The following is a 17055-nucleotide window of genomic DNA, read 5'->3' as shown; positions in this document are numbered from 1 at the left end:
TGTGTTGTATGTCGTGGTCTGTAGGGAGTGGTGGATTGTGTTGTATAGCCCATAGGGAGTGGTGGATTGTGTTGTATGTCGTGGTCTGTAGGGGTGGTGGATTGTGTTGTTGGTCTGTAGGGAGTGGTGGATTGTGTTGTATGTCGTGGTCTGTAGGGAGTGGTGGATTGTGTTGTATGTCGTGGTCTGTAGGGAGTGGTGGATTGTGTTGTATGTTGTAGCCCGGGAGTTGTGGATTGTGTTGTATGTCGTAGTCTGTAGGGAGTGGTGGATTGTGTTGTATGTCGTGGTCTGTAGGGAGTGGTGGATTGTGTTGTATGTCGTAGCCCATTGGGAGTGGTGGATTGTGTTGTATGTCGTGGTCTGTAGGGAGTGGTGGATTGTGTTGTATGTCGTGGTCTGTAGGGAGTGGTGGATTGTGTTGTATGTCGTGGTCTGTAGGGAGTGGTGGATTGTGTTGTATGTCGTGGTCTGTAGGGAGTGGTGGATTGTGTTGTATGTCGTGGTCTGTAGGGAGTGGTGGATTGTGTTGTATGTCGTGGTCTGTAGGGAGTGGTGGATTGTGTTGTATGTCGTGGTCTGTAGGGAGTGGTGGATTGTGTTGTATGTCGTGGTCTGTAGGGAGTGGTGGATTGTGTTGTATGTCGTGGTCTGTAGGGAGTGGTGGATTGTGTTGTATGTCGTAGTCTGTAGGGAGTGGTGGATTGTGTTGTATGTCGTGGTCTGTAGGGAGTGGTGGATTGTGTTGTATGTCGTAGTCTGTAGGGAGTGGTGGATTGTGTTGTATGTCGTAGTCTGTAGGGAGTGGTGGATTGTGTTGTATGTAGTCTGTAGGGAGTGGTGGATTGTGTTGTATGTCGTAGTCTGTAGGGAGTGGTGGATTGTGTTGTATGTCGTGGTCTGTAGGGAGTGGTGGATTGTGTTGTATGTCGTGGTCTGTAGGGAGTGGTGGATTGTGTTGTATGTCGTGGTCTGTAGGGAGTGGTGGATTGTGTTGTATGTCGTGGTCTGTAGGGAGTGGTGGATTGTGTTGTATGTCGTGGTCTGTAGGGAGTGGTGGATTGTGTTGTATGTCGTGGTCTGTAGGGAGTGGTGGATTGTGTTGTATGTCGTAGTCTGTAGGGAGTGGTGGATTGTGTTGTATGTTGTGGTCTGTAGGGAGTGGTGGATTGTGTTGTATGTCGTGGTCTGTAGGGAGTGGTGGATTGTGTTGTATGTCGTGGTCTGTAGGGAGTGGTGGATTGTGTTGTATGTCGTAGTCTGTAGGGAGTGGTGGATTGTGTTGTATGTCGTGGTCTGTAGGGAGTGGTGGATTGTGTTGTATGTCGTGGTCTGTAGGGAGTGGTGGATTGTGTTGTATGTCGTGGTCTGTAGGGAGTGGTGGATTGTGTTGTATGTCGTGGTCTGTAGGGAGTGGTGGATTGTGTTGTATGTCGTGGTCTGTAGGGAGTGGGCTCAGCTACTGCACAAACAATGGTTTCTTAGAAACTAGTGACAGTAAAAAATAACTTTTTCTGTATTGTGTCTTACACAGCCGATGAAGAAAGCAAGTCAATGAATATCAGTGGAGTGGATATCCGTTGAGAAAGGCAACAATCACCCCACTGTCAGCAAGCTATTTCTTCAAAGGTAGAAAGCCACATGCTGTTAAAGTAGCACATCCTCAACATTGAACAGGAGCCATTGACAAGACAGTTGAGGTTATTTTCCGACCATGAAGCACTGTTTGAGGAGAGAGGCTTTGCCTTCCATTCCTATGAGCAGTGAGAGAGGAAGAGATAATCAGATTTATATTCAAATCAGTAAATGTCCTAAAATATGATTGGAGTCCCCCCGAACACACACCCTTGTGGCGCTCTCCCCTGGCTATGAGAGTGTACAGTAAAGCAGCACATCGGATAAACTCTCCTGGTTTGATGTGACTTGATTTTAGGAGAAAATCTTCTCTTGGATGCAACTGATGTTGACCCTCCCGTGGCATATTGTGATTTGCAATTGCCAATTGCCTGCTAAAATGTGTGGTACTTTCCTTTGCTGGAGCCCATGCAGGGAATCTCAAATGTCCCCTTTTTGGATCAACGAGGATAAGAGGAAGTCGTGCAAAAGGGGGAGAAAGGGTGTAGTGGCGTCGTTGCTCACTAGGGGGAGCTCTTGGTCTCTGGCAGCCTAAACAGGGTTCCTCCTCTTATCACCTGTGTTCATCAGTCCATGCCCACTGAACACTTGGCTCTGGGTGGAATCAGCCCACAGGCACAGATCTATGATCAGCTTACCCTGCCACATTCTTAACCTTAAAACATAGGAGGGATAAATACAAAAATGAGCTCAGATCATCATTAGCTGTTTTCCAGTACAATCCTTAGAAACACAGACCTCTGAGGACCAGGCAAGGAATACTTTTATATGACATATTTATGAGAGCTTTATATGAGAGAGAGAAAGACAGAGAGAGAGAGAGAGAGAGAGAGAGAGAGAGAGAGAGAGAGAGAGAGAGAGAGAGAGAGAGAGAGAGAGAGAGAGAGACCCATAGACTGCCAGCAATCTATCATGTCCTTTCAAATCAGTGATAGCAAATAAAAACACACAGGAAAGGGCTGTTGTGTAAGAGTATTGGGATGAATCCATTTTATTCCATTAGAAGTAAAAGTACATCCAGAATAGTAACCAATTCCTGACAATATGTGATGCGTCATCAGTGTACCACTCACCACAATGGGCACTCTAAAGTTAGATCTCAGACATAGCACTCCATTCAGTCCATCCAGGCCAGTGTACATACTCTATAACATTAGCATCTATACGGCCTTGTTCTTTTTTCTTCTTCATTAGATTAGATTAGATTGCAATAGAATTCCTACATTGATCATCTAATAATGCACTACACTTTAGATGAAGCATGTGCACTATTCAAGGCCAGAATCCACTTAAGTTACAATATATTTGTCTTGTGTATGAATCACTTTCTTGGTATGTCTTGCCTGTGAATGTGCGTTTTGCTACTGTCTGACGTCACGGACAGCTCGGGTGATGTGGGATTTTTTTCATCCAGCTTTATCAGCACGTCGTAACAAAGGAAACAACACACAAAAAGGAAAATAAGATATGTGTAACCTATAGTCATACTAGGCGAGATTTGAACCGGTGAACTGTATTTGATGTTACTCTCTTGGCCGCTAGGGGACGCGTAAGGTCTGTAGTTTACACCTTGTGTCGATAGAGGCTCAGAAATATTGCAAACAAGTATCCCTGTTTAGTGTGAGCGCAGTTTAAAAGGAGTAGGCTGTTGGCTGCATGAGGAATACTCACACTGGGGTGCGTACAAACCTCATCAGAATATACGTGATTGGCGGATATCTGGCCTATTCGTCTCGAATTGCCATGCATTATCCTCAAACAAATAGTCTACACATCAATCAATGACAATCATCTAATTATTCATTTTTGTGCTCCAAGAAATGGTGCGTTGTGGTTTTGTTAAAAACAATAAAACCCCAAACTTCCTCCCCTCTTTCAAATGTATCTTCCTCGTTAGGTATTCAGCTCGAACCAGCAACTAGGCGGGGAGCGTCACATCACATAGAGCGCTGTCCACTGTTAACAGACGTCCCAAACGTCCAATGGGGAGTGAGCTCTACTGGTGCCCGAAAATCCCGTTGGCTGCTAGAGTAGGTGCGCTGCGGAAAAAAGCGAATAGTTGAGTGAACAGCATTCAGTTGTCGGAGAGGAGACCGCGGCAGTGTGTGCGCTATAGGGAGCAGATATCACTGAGAGAGAGAAAGTCAGTGACTGTTTGAGAATAGGAATAATTAGAAAAAGCTCATGACAAAATCCATCGATTACGTGCATGGTACGGATTATGATGTTTTAAACTTGATATATGCATTTAGAGGAATCTCCTCGTCACTTAAATAGCACTCCACATCATTGGAATGTGCACTGCTGCCATAAACGGACGCGTCTGAAGTAGCCCAGAGCTTGTTGATTTGGCAGTGAAGACAGGCTTTTGGGTGTAATCAGACCTGCATTAACCATCACAAACAAGATGGTCCACGGTAGACGGGACTACTAAAAGACACATTTTTTTCTCCCAAAAGCCTTATACATTTTGGGGACTTTCCTTGGACTAATGGTAATGGGAATTGACGCGTTAAATAAAAAAGGATAAGATTTTTTTTTCCAAAGTACACTTGTTCTTTGGCGATGATTGTGCTATTCCTTCTTCTGTGTGTTACGAATGGAGTGGTCTCGCAGATACGCTACTCTGTGCCGGAGGAGGCGGATCACGGCACCTTCGTGGGGAATATCGCCGAGGACCTTGGACTGGACATGACCAAAATCGCCTCGCGGCGCTTCCAGGTGGTGCCTAGCTCGCGGACGCCGTACCTGGAAGTGAACATGGAGAACGGGATTCTGTTCGTCAACGAAAGAATTGACCGGGAGCAGATCTGTAAGCAGAGTGCCAGCTGCCTATTACACCTTGAAGTGTTTCTGGAGAACCCACTCGAGCTGTTCCGCGTGGAGATAGAGGTCGTGGATATAAATGACAATCCGCCCAGCTTCCCCGAGACCGACATCACCGTGGAGATTTCAGAGAGCGCTACCCCCGGTACCCGGTTCCCTCTTGAGAGTGCATTCGATCCGGACGTGGGCTCCAATGCGCTGCGCACATACGACATCACCACCAATAACTACTTCTACCTGGATGTGCAGACGCAGACCGACGGGAACAAATTCGCAGAGCTGGTGCTGGAGAAGCCGCTGGACAGGGAGCAGCAGGCGGCCCACAGGTACGTGCTAACTGCGGTGGACGGGGGGCAGCCTCCACGGACAGGCACTGCTCTGCTGGTGGTCAAAGTGCTGGATTCTAACGACAACGTGCCCGTGTTTGACCAGTCGGTGTATTCGGTGAGCCTTCAGGAGAACGCACCGATGGGGACCCTCGTTATCCAACTGAACGCCACCGACTTGGACGAGGGGCAGAACGGGGAGATAGTGTATTCATTCAGCAACCACATATCCAGCCGCGTCAAGGATCTGTTCGCCATAGACGCGCGCACTGGACGCATCGAGGTGTGCGGCGAGGTGGATTTTGAGGAGAGCAGTTTATATCAAATATTCGTTCAGGCGAAAGATCTTGGACCCAATGCCGTGGCTGCACACTGTAAAGTCCTGGTGAAAGTGACAGACGTAAATGACAATGCTCCTGAGATCACCTTTAGCACCGTGACTGAGTCGGTGAGCGAGAGGGCAGCCCCAGGAACCGTTATAGCCCTGCTGAGCGTGACGGATAAAGATGCCGAGGAAAACGGAAAGATTCATGTAGAAATCCTCGGCGATGTCCCGTTCAAACTCAAACCCTCCTTCAGGAACTATTTCACCATTGTAACAGACGGACCTCTAAATAGGGAGAATGCCGACTCTTATTCAGTGACTGTAGTTGCCAAGGATACAGGGACCCCTTCCCTCGCAACCAGTAAATCAATCAAAGTGCAAGTCTCGGATGAAAATGACAATGCGCCAACGTTTACGCAGCCCATATATGATGTGTATGTGACTGAAAACAATGTGCCAGGTGCTTATATCCACGCTGTGACCGCTCTGGACCCAGACGTTGGACAGAACGCTCTCATTAGTTACTCCATAATGGATTGTGATATTCAGGGTATGTCTGTGAAAACATATGTGTCAATCAATGAGGAAACGGGCTACCTTTACGCACTCAGATCATTCGATTACGAGCAGCTTAAAGACTTCACTTTCATGGTTAAGGCGAAAGATGCAGGTAGCCCCGAGCTCTCCTCGAACGCCACGGTCAAAGTGATCATCGTAGACCAGAATGACAACCCTCCCTCAGTCATTGCTCCTCTGGGTAAAAATGGCACTGCGAGAGAGCCGCTGCCCCGCTCCGCAGAGCCTGGCTACCTGGTGACCCGTATCGTCGCCATGGACGCAGATGACGGCGAGAACGCACGGCTCTCCTACAGCATCCAGAGGGGGAACGAGAACGGCATGTTCCGTATGGACTGGAGGACAGGAGAGCTGCGCACTGCCCGGCGCGTCTCAACCAAGCGGGACCCCAACCAGATGTATGACCTGTTGATAGAGGTGAGGGACCACGGCCAGCCACCCCTCTCCTCCACCGCCAGTGTGTTCGTGGTGCTGGTGGACAGCGTGGTGGAGGACCACCGGGAGAGGGGCACCGCCAAGTCCAAGGAGACCACTCTGGACCTCACCCTCATCCTCATCATCGCCCTGGGCTCTGTCTCCTTCATCTTCCTCCTGGCTATGATCGTGCTGGCGGTGCGCTGCCAGAAGGACAAAAAGCTAAATATCTACACGTGCCTCACCAGTGATTGTTGCCTCGGGTGCGCCACATGCTGCAGCAGGCATGCGCGAGCCCGCAAGAAAAAGCTCAGCAAGTCTGATATCATGCTGGTGCAGAGCGCCAACGTCACCGGGGCCGGTACAGCCCAGGTGCCAGTGGAAGAGTCCGGGAGCTTCGGCTCTCACCACCAAAACCAGAACTATTGCTACCAGGTATGTCTGACTCCGGAGTCTGCCAAAACCGACCTCATGTTCCTAAAGCCATGTAGCCCATCTAGGAGCACAGACACCGACCACAACCCGTGCGGGGCCATAGTGACAGGGTACACTGACCAGCAGCCTGACATCATATCAAACGGCAGCATTTTATCAAGCGAGGTAAGAGTCCTCTCATACCTTCGAACCCCCCAAAACCCACAGCATGTAATTGCTATCAGGATATTGGATATAGATTGAGATAACCGCAAACATATGCTTGTTTAAAAACATTCACACTGCTGCTATTAGTAGGTAGAGAAAATGTAATAAAAAATAAGATGCATTACGCATTGCCAGGGAATGTATTTAATTAAGCATCCCTAAAAATGACGATAACTTCCTGTATGTTGCATCACCCCCTTGTTTAAACAGAGTCCTCTACAAATATGTTTGTTATTTTCCATAATACATAATCCTGCATATCCTGCCATTAATTTCCGGATCGGCAATTCAACCGAACATGATTGCTAGTTGCTGACATGTTGCGGTTGGCAGTCCTGCGGGAGATAGATTATCAATGCAATAGTAATGATTGCATGTTTATGTTCTGCTCAGAAGTGATTTTGAAGTAGGCTGGGTTTGGAATAAGATAAGCATAAATGAGGCTAATATATGGGTGCCTTGAAGGCTGGTGTGTGTGTGTGTGTTTCTGTGTTTCTGTTGTCTGCGCAATGACCATGTCCCCTGTGAGAACACACACATTACGCACACCAGTCACGATCGTGCTGAGTCGCACTAAAACAAAGATCCGTCTATAGTTGCGCCAGCCTGAATAGGTGCACCACTTAATTTTCTCCCTGGCAGTAGGTATATCTATCTATGCTCTCGGGTAGGAGGCCTAAAACGGCACCTCTCAAAATATAGGCCTAGATGAGAAAATCACTTCAAATCTAACATCAAATATCAATATGATATAATATATTCCTCTCTGATTCCGAGGGGTTGGGCTAAATGCGGAAGACGCATTTCAGTTGAATACATGCTGTTGAACAATTGACTAGGTATCCCCCTTTCCCTTTACCAGGTGTAATTGTTGTTACTTTGTGTTCCCATAAACATCCTGTTTTGATTATCAAATACCACCAAGCCCCAAATACAGGAATGTCCCGCCTATCTCTTTCAGACCAAACATCAGCGAGCGGAACTCAGTTACCTGGTGGATAGACCTCGGCGTGTGAACAGGTAAGGAGCACTAGCACGCATGCCTGGTGCCCTGCGCGTGATGTGATTGAGAGTGTTGTTTAGAGTGGCCATTCAATGCCAGAGGGGAGGGACTCTACCAACCACAAAAGCATGCCACCAAGACTCAATACCTAGGAATGGTTTCCATTCTGGCGCTGTCCACCTGGCAATTACAGTCCCAATCAAGTATGATGATAATGAAGTGCAGGATAATGTATTATGATCACGATGAAGATTGTGATATTGACATTGCGCTATTATTTTTGACAACTTTCTATTTGTATTATTTTTTTACGTACGTTTGAATATAAATGAGGCCTACCACTATCATCAACACACTTCAATGTTCTTTCTCCTTCCACTATTCTGTGCCTAGTTCGGCTTTCCAAGAAGCGGATCTCGTTAGCTCGAAAGACAGTGGTCACGGTGACAGCGAACAGGGCGACAGTGACCATGACGCCACCAATCGTGGTCACTCTACCGGTAAGTTCATCCACCACCGTCCCCTTGTTAGTTCTTTGCTGGTTGTGCGGCTTGTTGCTCTTTCGTCATCCAGCTCCCGGGGCTGCCGTTTCTCTGTTAACAACACTGCTCTCTTCCCATTGTGGTGCTGAAATGTAAGCGACTCATTATGAGCTGCGCGAATATCGGCTGCTTTCAGAGTTCCAGACCAGTCGTGTCATACTCATTCTGTCCATCTCAGATATTGAAAATGTGCCTAGGACTTAATGAAATATTGCCTATAGTGTTTTTCTAACTCTTCTGGGTTAGACAACTATAATAGTGGGCTGTTTTTCGTACATTTTAGTCGTCCTGTGAGCACGTGAATTCGCTCTCCTGGCTGTAGCTCAATCTCGTTAATGTTTTGAGACAATGACGATTTATGCTTGTTGTTAGTAAAAATGCAAGGTCGTTAATGAGGGTGGGCCCGCTGCTAGGGACCACGTGACGGAATTCATAACGAGGACCGGTTGGCTTGTCATTTAGCGGTGTGGTATGGGAACGGGACCAAATAAGTTGCGGAGGCAGACAAACAAACGATTCATTAATTGACTGCGCTGGGTGCTGCGGCCCGCCCTAGGCCCCTACCACCGCACTGACCCGCATTCCTGATTGCCCGTCAGCTTTTTTCTGCTCTACCTAAAGGATCACATACCGGGTTTTTACAATTGGTCTTCTCAGCTATGAAGTCCGTTATGTCTTCATTAATCCGTGGGATTGCTTTGGTCCAGCCGCGCGCGCGCGTGTGTGTGTGTGTGTGTGTGTGTGGGTCAATTCCTATGTTTTTTTTGGATTGCAACATGGTCAGCCCAGAGGGTGAACCAACACCATGCGAAACGAGCCATGTCTAGAAATAATAACGGCACGATTGTAAGCCTGTGGATATACACAGACGTTTTTAAGGAAGCACCCTGTTTAATTGAGCCTACTCTTCTTTTAAAGCTGTATCTGGTTAGCTTGGACTTCTTTACAAAGTCACTTCTCAGATTGAACACCTTTTGATGTTCAACCAAAAATGCATTTGTTTAGGTGGTTGATGTCTACATACGTTTTAGCCATATTAGACGCTACATGCTAGTATTATCTTCTTCGATACAGAGACTACAGGAGCTATACTTCCTTATTCATAGAACCCTTATTTACTTCATGTCTGTCTTGACCAGACTCCCAATGCTAAGTGTTGACTCCATGGCGTGCTACTGAGTGGACTTTGCTGTCTTTCCTTTTGACTTTGAGTATCCTTGTATGGCAATAGGCTACTGTTGCTTTGTTATGGAATTATCGCAGAGCTTAATGTCTTTAAAGAGATTAATTGCTGTGCATTGAGTCTTTGTTTGATTAGGATAATTGATAGCGTGGCTTAGCATCGTCTGCTTGCACAACACTTGGAAATCGCGCGCTTGTTTGATAAGTGATAATTGAGTTTGCTGACATGTCAAAACCTCATGGTTTTTCTTAATAACATGTTTTATTTTCCATGAAACATTCCCAAATTTAATGAGGACAGGGTGAACCATAGGGCAACTGTAGCACTGTGATTGTCATTGAAAATGGTGATCATTTAGGTGAATAAAGGTTTGTTGATATGGACTAAGTGGAGTACTAATCTGGTATCAGAGATGACATAGCCTATCTTATATATACTGTTATTATGGATACATTGTCACCATGCTATTTTGGAACTTTGCAATTGGCATTCCTTCCCACCTCACTATCCCCCTCTCCATCTTTCCCCCTCCCCATTCCCCCAGTTGCCGTGGCGAATCCCTCCTTAGGCCTGCGGTTCACGTTATCGCTGTGGTAACAGCTCGCTGATCAGTAATTCATTTTCAGACCTCTGCATACCAATTACCAAATGAAGGTTATTATCAAGACTGCTGTTTGCCCTGCTCGAGAGCCATGCACAATCAGAAGATACAGACATACACAATAAAGTAGGGGGTCAGTGCATTTACAGACAGTCTCTCTCCCTTGAACAATCTTCATCTCTCTCTCTCTCTCTCTCTCTCTCTCGCTCTCTCTCGCTCTCTCTCGCTCTCTCTCTCTCTCTCTCTCTCTCTCTCTCTCTCTCTCTCTCTCTCTCTCTCTCTCTCTCTCTCTCTCTCTCTCTCTCTCTCTCTCTGTCTCTCTCTCTGTCTCTCTCTGAATAAGGGAGAGACCTGTTGACACAGTGCTTTCAGTGCATATTAAAGTCAGACTGATGTACTATATAGCCTTCGACTGGGGCTGTAATTCTTTTCTCATGTTTGATCGGTAAAATCGTTAAAGTACTACGGCCCAGAAATAATGTGGATATTCATTCACATCTTTTAATAAACCTTCAGCTTTATGAGGACAGGTCAATTCGATACACAGTGGTGTTTTTCCTTTCGCACTTTCTTTCTTCTGAAGATACACCTAATGTGCCTCAGGGAACATCTCATTTCCGAAAATGTCAAGAAATATCAAAAAGTCTTGATCTGGCTTTGTAGCAGAGACGTTTCCCCCGGAGTGTGTGTGTGTGTGTGCCTTATCACTTCTCCAGACTCTAAATGCCAGGGCACGGGCCCTATTTAAAATGCTAAAGAAATTCATATTCAAAAGCCTCGTCGTGTGATTGTTGGATATGGAAATATGTTCAGTATCCAGGGTCAGAGGTTATTGTTACATTGCTTTGGTGAATATCTAAAGAAGTGCAGGTACCACTTGTTGAAATGAGGGGTAAATGTATGGTAGAAAACGCAGCCACACTATTTGGAGAGTCTGGATAGTCCCTCTGTAGATTCTCTACAGGTTATCATACTAACAACATACTATCGGTTGATAAGCAACTTCCAGCTAAGGTTAGGATTAGGGTTAGGTTTAGAATAAGGGTTATGGTTACATTTAGGGTTAGGGTTAGGATAAGGGTTAAGGTCAGGGTTAGTAGATAGTGTGTAGAGCATCTACAGATGGACTGTCCAGATAAACTGTCACCGAAACCACTCATTGATCTATTGCCTATAGAGTCTCTATTAGTAGATACATAATGCCATAGGACAAACTTAACTTTCTGTCCTGACACTCAACGTGATGGTTTATTTATGGATGTTTGTTAATATTTAATAACAAACTCTCTCGTTAGGAACCTCGGCGGTTTGCCAAAGAGGTTAACGGCGCCGAGCCAAATTAATCCTCTTTGTAACAGCAAATTCTCCCTATGCTGACCCGTGGAAACGCACTCACGCGCGCGTGCGCGCACGCACACACACACACACACACACACACACACACACACACACACACACACACACACACACACACACACACACACACACACACACACACACACACACACACACACACACACACACACACACACACACACACACACACACACACACACACAGCAGTCTGAAGCCTAATCAGTCTATATCATAGGATTAACTGAGGATACTGTTGGTGAGCAGTTTGGGTTTTACTCAGACACACACAACAAAGGACTTACAGTATGTTTGACTTAAAAACGTAGACTAAACCATGGACTACGACTGATACAGATTAAGTTTGGAAAAACCCTGGTTTTGCTTAATCCCAAAATATCTATCCGAATTGAATCATACATTGATTTGATTCATTGTTCACGGGCTCACTTGCACATTCATGAAGAAGAACCTCAGAATGAACTCCCCCTTTGACAGAGTGCTGATGAACTCGGGTTTATTTCAACAGTTGTTGATCTTGAAATCATTCATTGGATGTAATTGCATGGCCAGTTTGAAAGGATGTGAATAACCAAGGTAATCCAATCATTTTGAGCCCGTGGTTTCCATGATCCAATACCTTGGTCACAATAAGCTCTGAGAGTCTAGTAGTGTGGTGTTAATGGTTATAAACACGTCTCTCACTCAGCGTGAACAGGCAGACCTGCTGAGAGATCACAGAGAGAGAGAGAGAGAGAGAGAGAGAGAGAGAGAGAGAGAGAGAGAGAGAGAGAGAGAGAGAGAGAGACGACCACAGAGGGACATGAAAACACTAACCCTTTACTGACCTCTCAACCTCCAAACTCAGCCAATGATTCATTACATTACATTTACATTTACATTTACATTTAAGTCATTTAGCAGACGCTCTTATCCAGAGCGACTTACAAATTGGTGCATTCACCTTATGACATCCAGTGGGACAGTCACTTAACAATAGTGCATCTAAAACTTAGGGGGGGTGGGGTGAGAGGGATTACTTAACCTATCCTAGCCTATTTCTCTATTTCCAAATGGCAAATGGCAATTGAAACAAATACAAAATACAACACACATCGTACATAATACATGAATACGTGTCCCTCTTAGGACTTGAAGTATGGTGTATTGCATGTACAACTTTACTGTGTATTTTAGAAGTCCTGGTTGCTTTTCCCAAAGGGCTGTTTTTGCTTGACTCTCTCTAGTGTGTCGGTAGAAAGACGCGGGTAGAAAGACCTTCTGACCTTTCCCTGTGCATGCTGGGCATCCTAGGGTGTTTTTGCTGTGCAGCGAGGCTGAGAGTTTATCTCTCACCACGTGCACTGCTGTTTCATTAGACGGGGGGAGGGCTGGCTTTGATCTCATATGGTGAAGGAGAGAACCACGTGACGAGGAATAAGAGATCTGAGCAGCTTGTGTTTTTGTGTGTGTGTGTGTGTGCGCTTGTTTCTCCTGCTTCCTTTTTTTACCTTGTTTGAATATGAATGTGACCCCTTTATGACCCCTATCTCTCCACTCTCCCTCCCTCCCCCTCTTCTTCTCTCCTCCCTCACTTCCCAGGCGCTGATCTCTTCTCTAACTGCACAGAGGAGTGCAAGGCTCTGGGCCACTCCGACCGCTGCTGGATGCCCTCCGACGGGCGCCAGGCGGCAGACTACCGCAGCAACCTGCACGTGCCAGGCATGGACTCCGTGCCCGACACTGAGGTATTTGAAAGCCAAGAGCAAACGGGCGATAAGTCATTCTCCACCTTTGGCAAAGAGACGCCCCTCAGCCACCTCTACCAAAACCACTACCAAAACCACCACAAAAACCACCTCCACCTCAGCCACCACCATGCCACCCACGCCAACCAAGCCGCAGTAGAGAGGAAAGAGTTTGAGGCGCTTCTGTCTAGCACGCGAGCGCCTTACAAACCTGCCTATTTGAGTGAGTATCCGATTTGCACGGCAGCTCTGTAGCTAACCCGCCCTGCTCCACTCTCTCAACCAGCCGACCCTGATCTGACCATTTACTTGAACAATACAAAAAAAACAAAAAAACAATTCGCATTGTTCCCCCATTGGCTCGAAGTGCCATGAAATTCTTTCAAGTCCACTGACCCATCTAATTCACCCCCCGTTGTCAGACTTGAACTAATTCGCTCTCTTCCTCTTTCACACATCCTCATTATCACTCTCTCTATCTGTGGCGATCTCTGCCTCCGACACAGTCTTCCATATCAATGTCACTCCCTCCTTCCACCACCAGCAGCCCCATCTATGTGCCTTTCTGAATTAAATGTGCCATGATCAATTCGAGTACAGTTTGGGATCCATAAGAGAGCTGTGACATCGCTGAGACGTTGACGTGGTGTACAGCTCTGTCTCATTATGGGGAGATGGATGTGTTCGCGTACAAGCTGCTTCCCTCGTTCAGAAAGGGAATGGGGGAAAAAAATGAGTGTTTTTTAATCTGTTTAAAAGAATAGAGGCTAAGAGATTACCCTCTCGTTCGTATTCATCTGATGGTTTTACTCTAGCTCCTAGGATTAAAACCGTTTTAGATAATTGAGGAAAGCAGATGGAAGAAGAGGCCTATTTCCGTAAGGAATTTCTGTGTTCGAAACTCCCTTTTGAAAGGGCAGAAAGAGCAGCATACTCATCACTGCAATTTGGTGATAATGCTTAATTATAATTTTGTCAAGCGCCGCCTTCAGTGTTCCCCGTTTCTTTCATCTCTCGACACAGCACGCTCAAAATGTTGAAACTGCCGGAGTCACGCTGTCTCACCTACTACCGCAATACACAGCCGCGGCAGGCGGCAGAAGGGAGAACATTTGACAGTCATACCAGCATTTATATTTGTATCAAAGCACTACCTCTGATGAATACAGATGAGGTAGAGACTCCATAAAGATAAAGATGGCACCTTCCTCTCTGTCTAAACCCCCTCCTCCTCCTCCTCTCCCTCTGTCTCACTGACTAAACATGGTCGTAGAGTTAATCACCACAAGACATTCCTTGTTTAGAGGATGTCTGTTAGGGGGGTCTGGTAAGGGGATAACAGGTGGGCATAGGGGGGATAGTCTCATGACACTAAGAGGCTGTGTCTTTCCCTAATCTGATAAAGTCATCCGGACACACAGAGCCCCTTGTAGCCAGAGACGGCGGCCCAGGCAGGGCCCTGTGGCGGATACCCGGGTCGGTCATTACCCTGATCAAACAGAGATGACATAGAGCCGCTGCTAGCTGGGGGATTGTTAAGCTGTCATGGGGTGAGGGGGGGGGGTAGCTCCATTTGTTCCTATGTCAGCCATGGCCCATTTTGAGTTAAGACTCACTCTTGCTATCCTAAATAAATTGGGCGTGCAATATATTCAGAGACGCAGACCCATATTCCCACGCATTATCCATGAGTGATTTCACTGAGCGGATTGAAATGATTCTACAAGAGAGGGAATGAAAGGGCTTCCTAATCGTCCTCACCTTGTTTCATTGACTGTCTTTACCACACTGAGTAAATAAATGAAGGTTGCTGTAGATGCACTGTCTGTAATCCATTCTCTCTCGCAGACAAACTTGACCCCTAATCAGCATGTGTTCTCTGCTTGCAGCGAGGAAAAGGGTTTGCTAGCTCCTTTCGCGTGGACATACCAGAGACCGCATGACTTTGCGCAATCAGTCAAAACGACAAAAAACTAAATAGAGCATCAAGTTCCATTTCCTTAGCTGTACCACGTCTGACTGACATTCCTCCTACGGAACACGGAACTCTGTGGACAACATTCCCTCCGGAATTCTATTGGAACACTGCCGGCCTTGGATAGTACTATCTATGGGACTCTGGAGGGGTTGGAAGTGGTGGGGACGGACAGAGAGACACGGTTGGGAGACGGACAGGCAGACAGCTCTACACGAGGACCCCACCGCTCTCAGCAGGACTGAGACAGAGTTGAAAACAGAACTAATAGAGGGGGAGGAGAATGAGGGAGGAGGAGGAGGAGGAGGAGGACGAGAACAGAGGACGAGGGGGGAGGACGAGGATCTCTCCTCTCTGATCTGTGTGTGCCTGTTTACAGCACTAATGTACATCTTTTAAGAAGAAGAGAAAAAGAAAAAAAAAAGAAAAAAAGACAGGAAACGGAACCACGACGTCACTGAGCCCTTTAGATGTTTATACTCACAGCAGAAGCCAGTTGTACAGGAGATCTTTGTGCATTTTACATGCAATACCACTGTTTTAGACTTGACTGTTTTTCTATTCAGTTTGTGTGGTCAGGTGTCTTCTCCTCAGATCTACAGTACTTCAACTTTATAAGGAAAGATTGTGATTATTATTATTTTTTTAAGTTCTGCTTTTGCTTTTTTCACAACATAGTGAGTCTGGACAGTGATGGGCTTCGCTTTTGAATTCTAAGCTGTTCAGTAGTTTATATAATGTGTGAGAAGTGTTAACTGTACTCTTTTAAAAAGCTTCAACATGAATATAAATCTATATATAAATCTATCAATATATACTTTTTTCTGAAGGTATGCTATCTATTCGGTGGGTTTCCTATTGTGTGTAGACAGAGGTCCATAAGCTGCTTAAAGTGCTGTAGAAGGCTTGGGAGGATCTTACAGGTTGGCGGCGTTCTTACCATGAAAACAGAATGGCCTTATCTTTCACGTGAAACCAAGTTTTCATCCGGTTTGATTATTTAATTTTGTTCACATTTGGATATTGAAAGTTGAAATTCATGTCTATAAATAAAAGTGGTAATAATTTAGATTGAATTCCATGGTAATTCTGTGTTATTGTAACCAAAAAAAGGGTCAATTAAAAAGAACAAATCAAAAAGTGGCCAAATAATGAAAGGTGTTGTACACATGCAGTGTAAAATCTAACATACACACATACACACAGTCTTACACACAAACACACCATAATGCCAACAATAAACCGAAAAATGAGAAATGTACGGTCTGTCTCACGTGGTTGATTTTCTATGACTTGGGTATAGACATACAGGTACAACATCCAATCACAGCGAAGGAAATGGCTGATATGATAACATCTAACAGTAGTCCTGATGTACGTTCATCGTGTGGTCAGTGGTCGTGAGCTAACTTCAATTCATATTTTACTCTGTAAAGTGTCACCTGTTTCATAGGATACGTCAAAGTTGTTTTCACATTCTCCATTTCTCTTGATTTTACATGCCCCCCTCTGGGGAGGCGTTCATTCTAGTGACTGATGCACGGTGAGGACATTATATTATAATCTGCATCTGAATGCAGGAAGGAAGCTCGGAATGAAACTCCAGATGCAGTTATACTATTTGTATTTTTTATTTTACCTTTATTTAACTAGGCAAGTCAGTTAAGAACGCGCAGAGAAGCACGAGATTGGACTTCACTCAACTTTCTAGATTTCCCTCCCTTAGTTAATTAACACTATCAACATTGCCCTTTACTTTGGACATTTTGATTAGTCAAGTTATAGATCATTTGTAGTCAGCAATGGTGGAGTGATTGCTTCCTACAAGAGCACAAAATGTGTGCATTTCTAGACATCTTTGGAAAGTGAGTCAGGTAAAGAGCTTTTTTTGTCTTAAAGGGACAGT

At 45.6% G+C, this 17055-nt stretch overlaps 1 protein-coding gene across 4 annotated transcripts; it reads left to right on the top strand.

Annotated features, from left to right (window-relative positions):
* Nucleotides 1-3723: 3723 nt before the first annotated feature.
* On the top strand, nucleotides 3724-16225 carry LOC124011392 (protocadherin-10-like). Of its 4 annotated transcripts, none has more exons than XM_046324717.1 (5): nucleotides 3724-6702; nucleotides 7706-7764; nucleotides 8141-8247; nucleotides 13029-13174; nucleotides 15064-16225. In XM_046324717.1, exons 1-5 carry the CDS (start codon nucleotides 4201-4203, stop codon nucleotides 15115-15117), a joined length of 2868 nt encoding a protein of 955 aa, XP_046180673.1. In that variant the 5' UTR covers nucleotides 3724-4200; the 3' UTR covers nucleotides 15118-16225. The 4 variants fall into 4 exon arrangements, with proteins under 4 accessions (XP_046180673.1, XP_046180671.1, XP_046180672.1 ...); XM_046324715.1 differs by having other exon boundaries at nucleotides 13029-13397; XM_046324716.1 differs by lacking the exon at nucleotides 15064-16225 and having other exon boundaries at nucleotides 3724-6537; nucleotides 13029-14715.
* Nucleotides 16226-17055: the final 830 nt, after the last annotated feature.

Source organism: Oncorhynchus gorbuscha, linkage group LG23 (assembly GCF_021184085.1).
Source record: "Oncorhynchus gorbuscha isolate QuinsamMale2020 ecotype Even-year linkage group LG23, OgorEven_v1.0, whole genome shotgun sequence".
Classification (NCBI taxonomy): domain Eukaryota; kingdom Metazoa; phylum Chordata; class Actinopteri; order Salmoniformes; family Salmonidae; genus Oncorhynchus; species Oncorhynchus gorbuscha.
The sequence above is the reverse complement of the archived record's forward strand: the minus strand, read 5'-3'. Positions and strand labels throughout refer to the sequence as shown.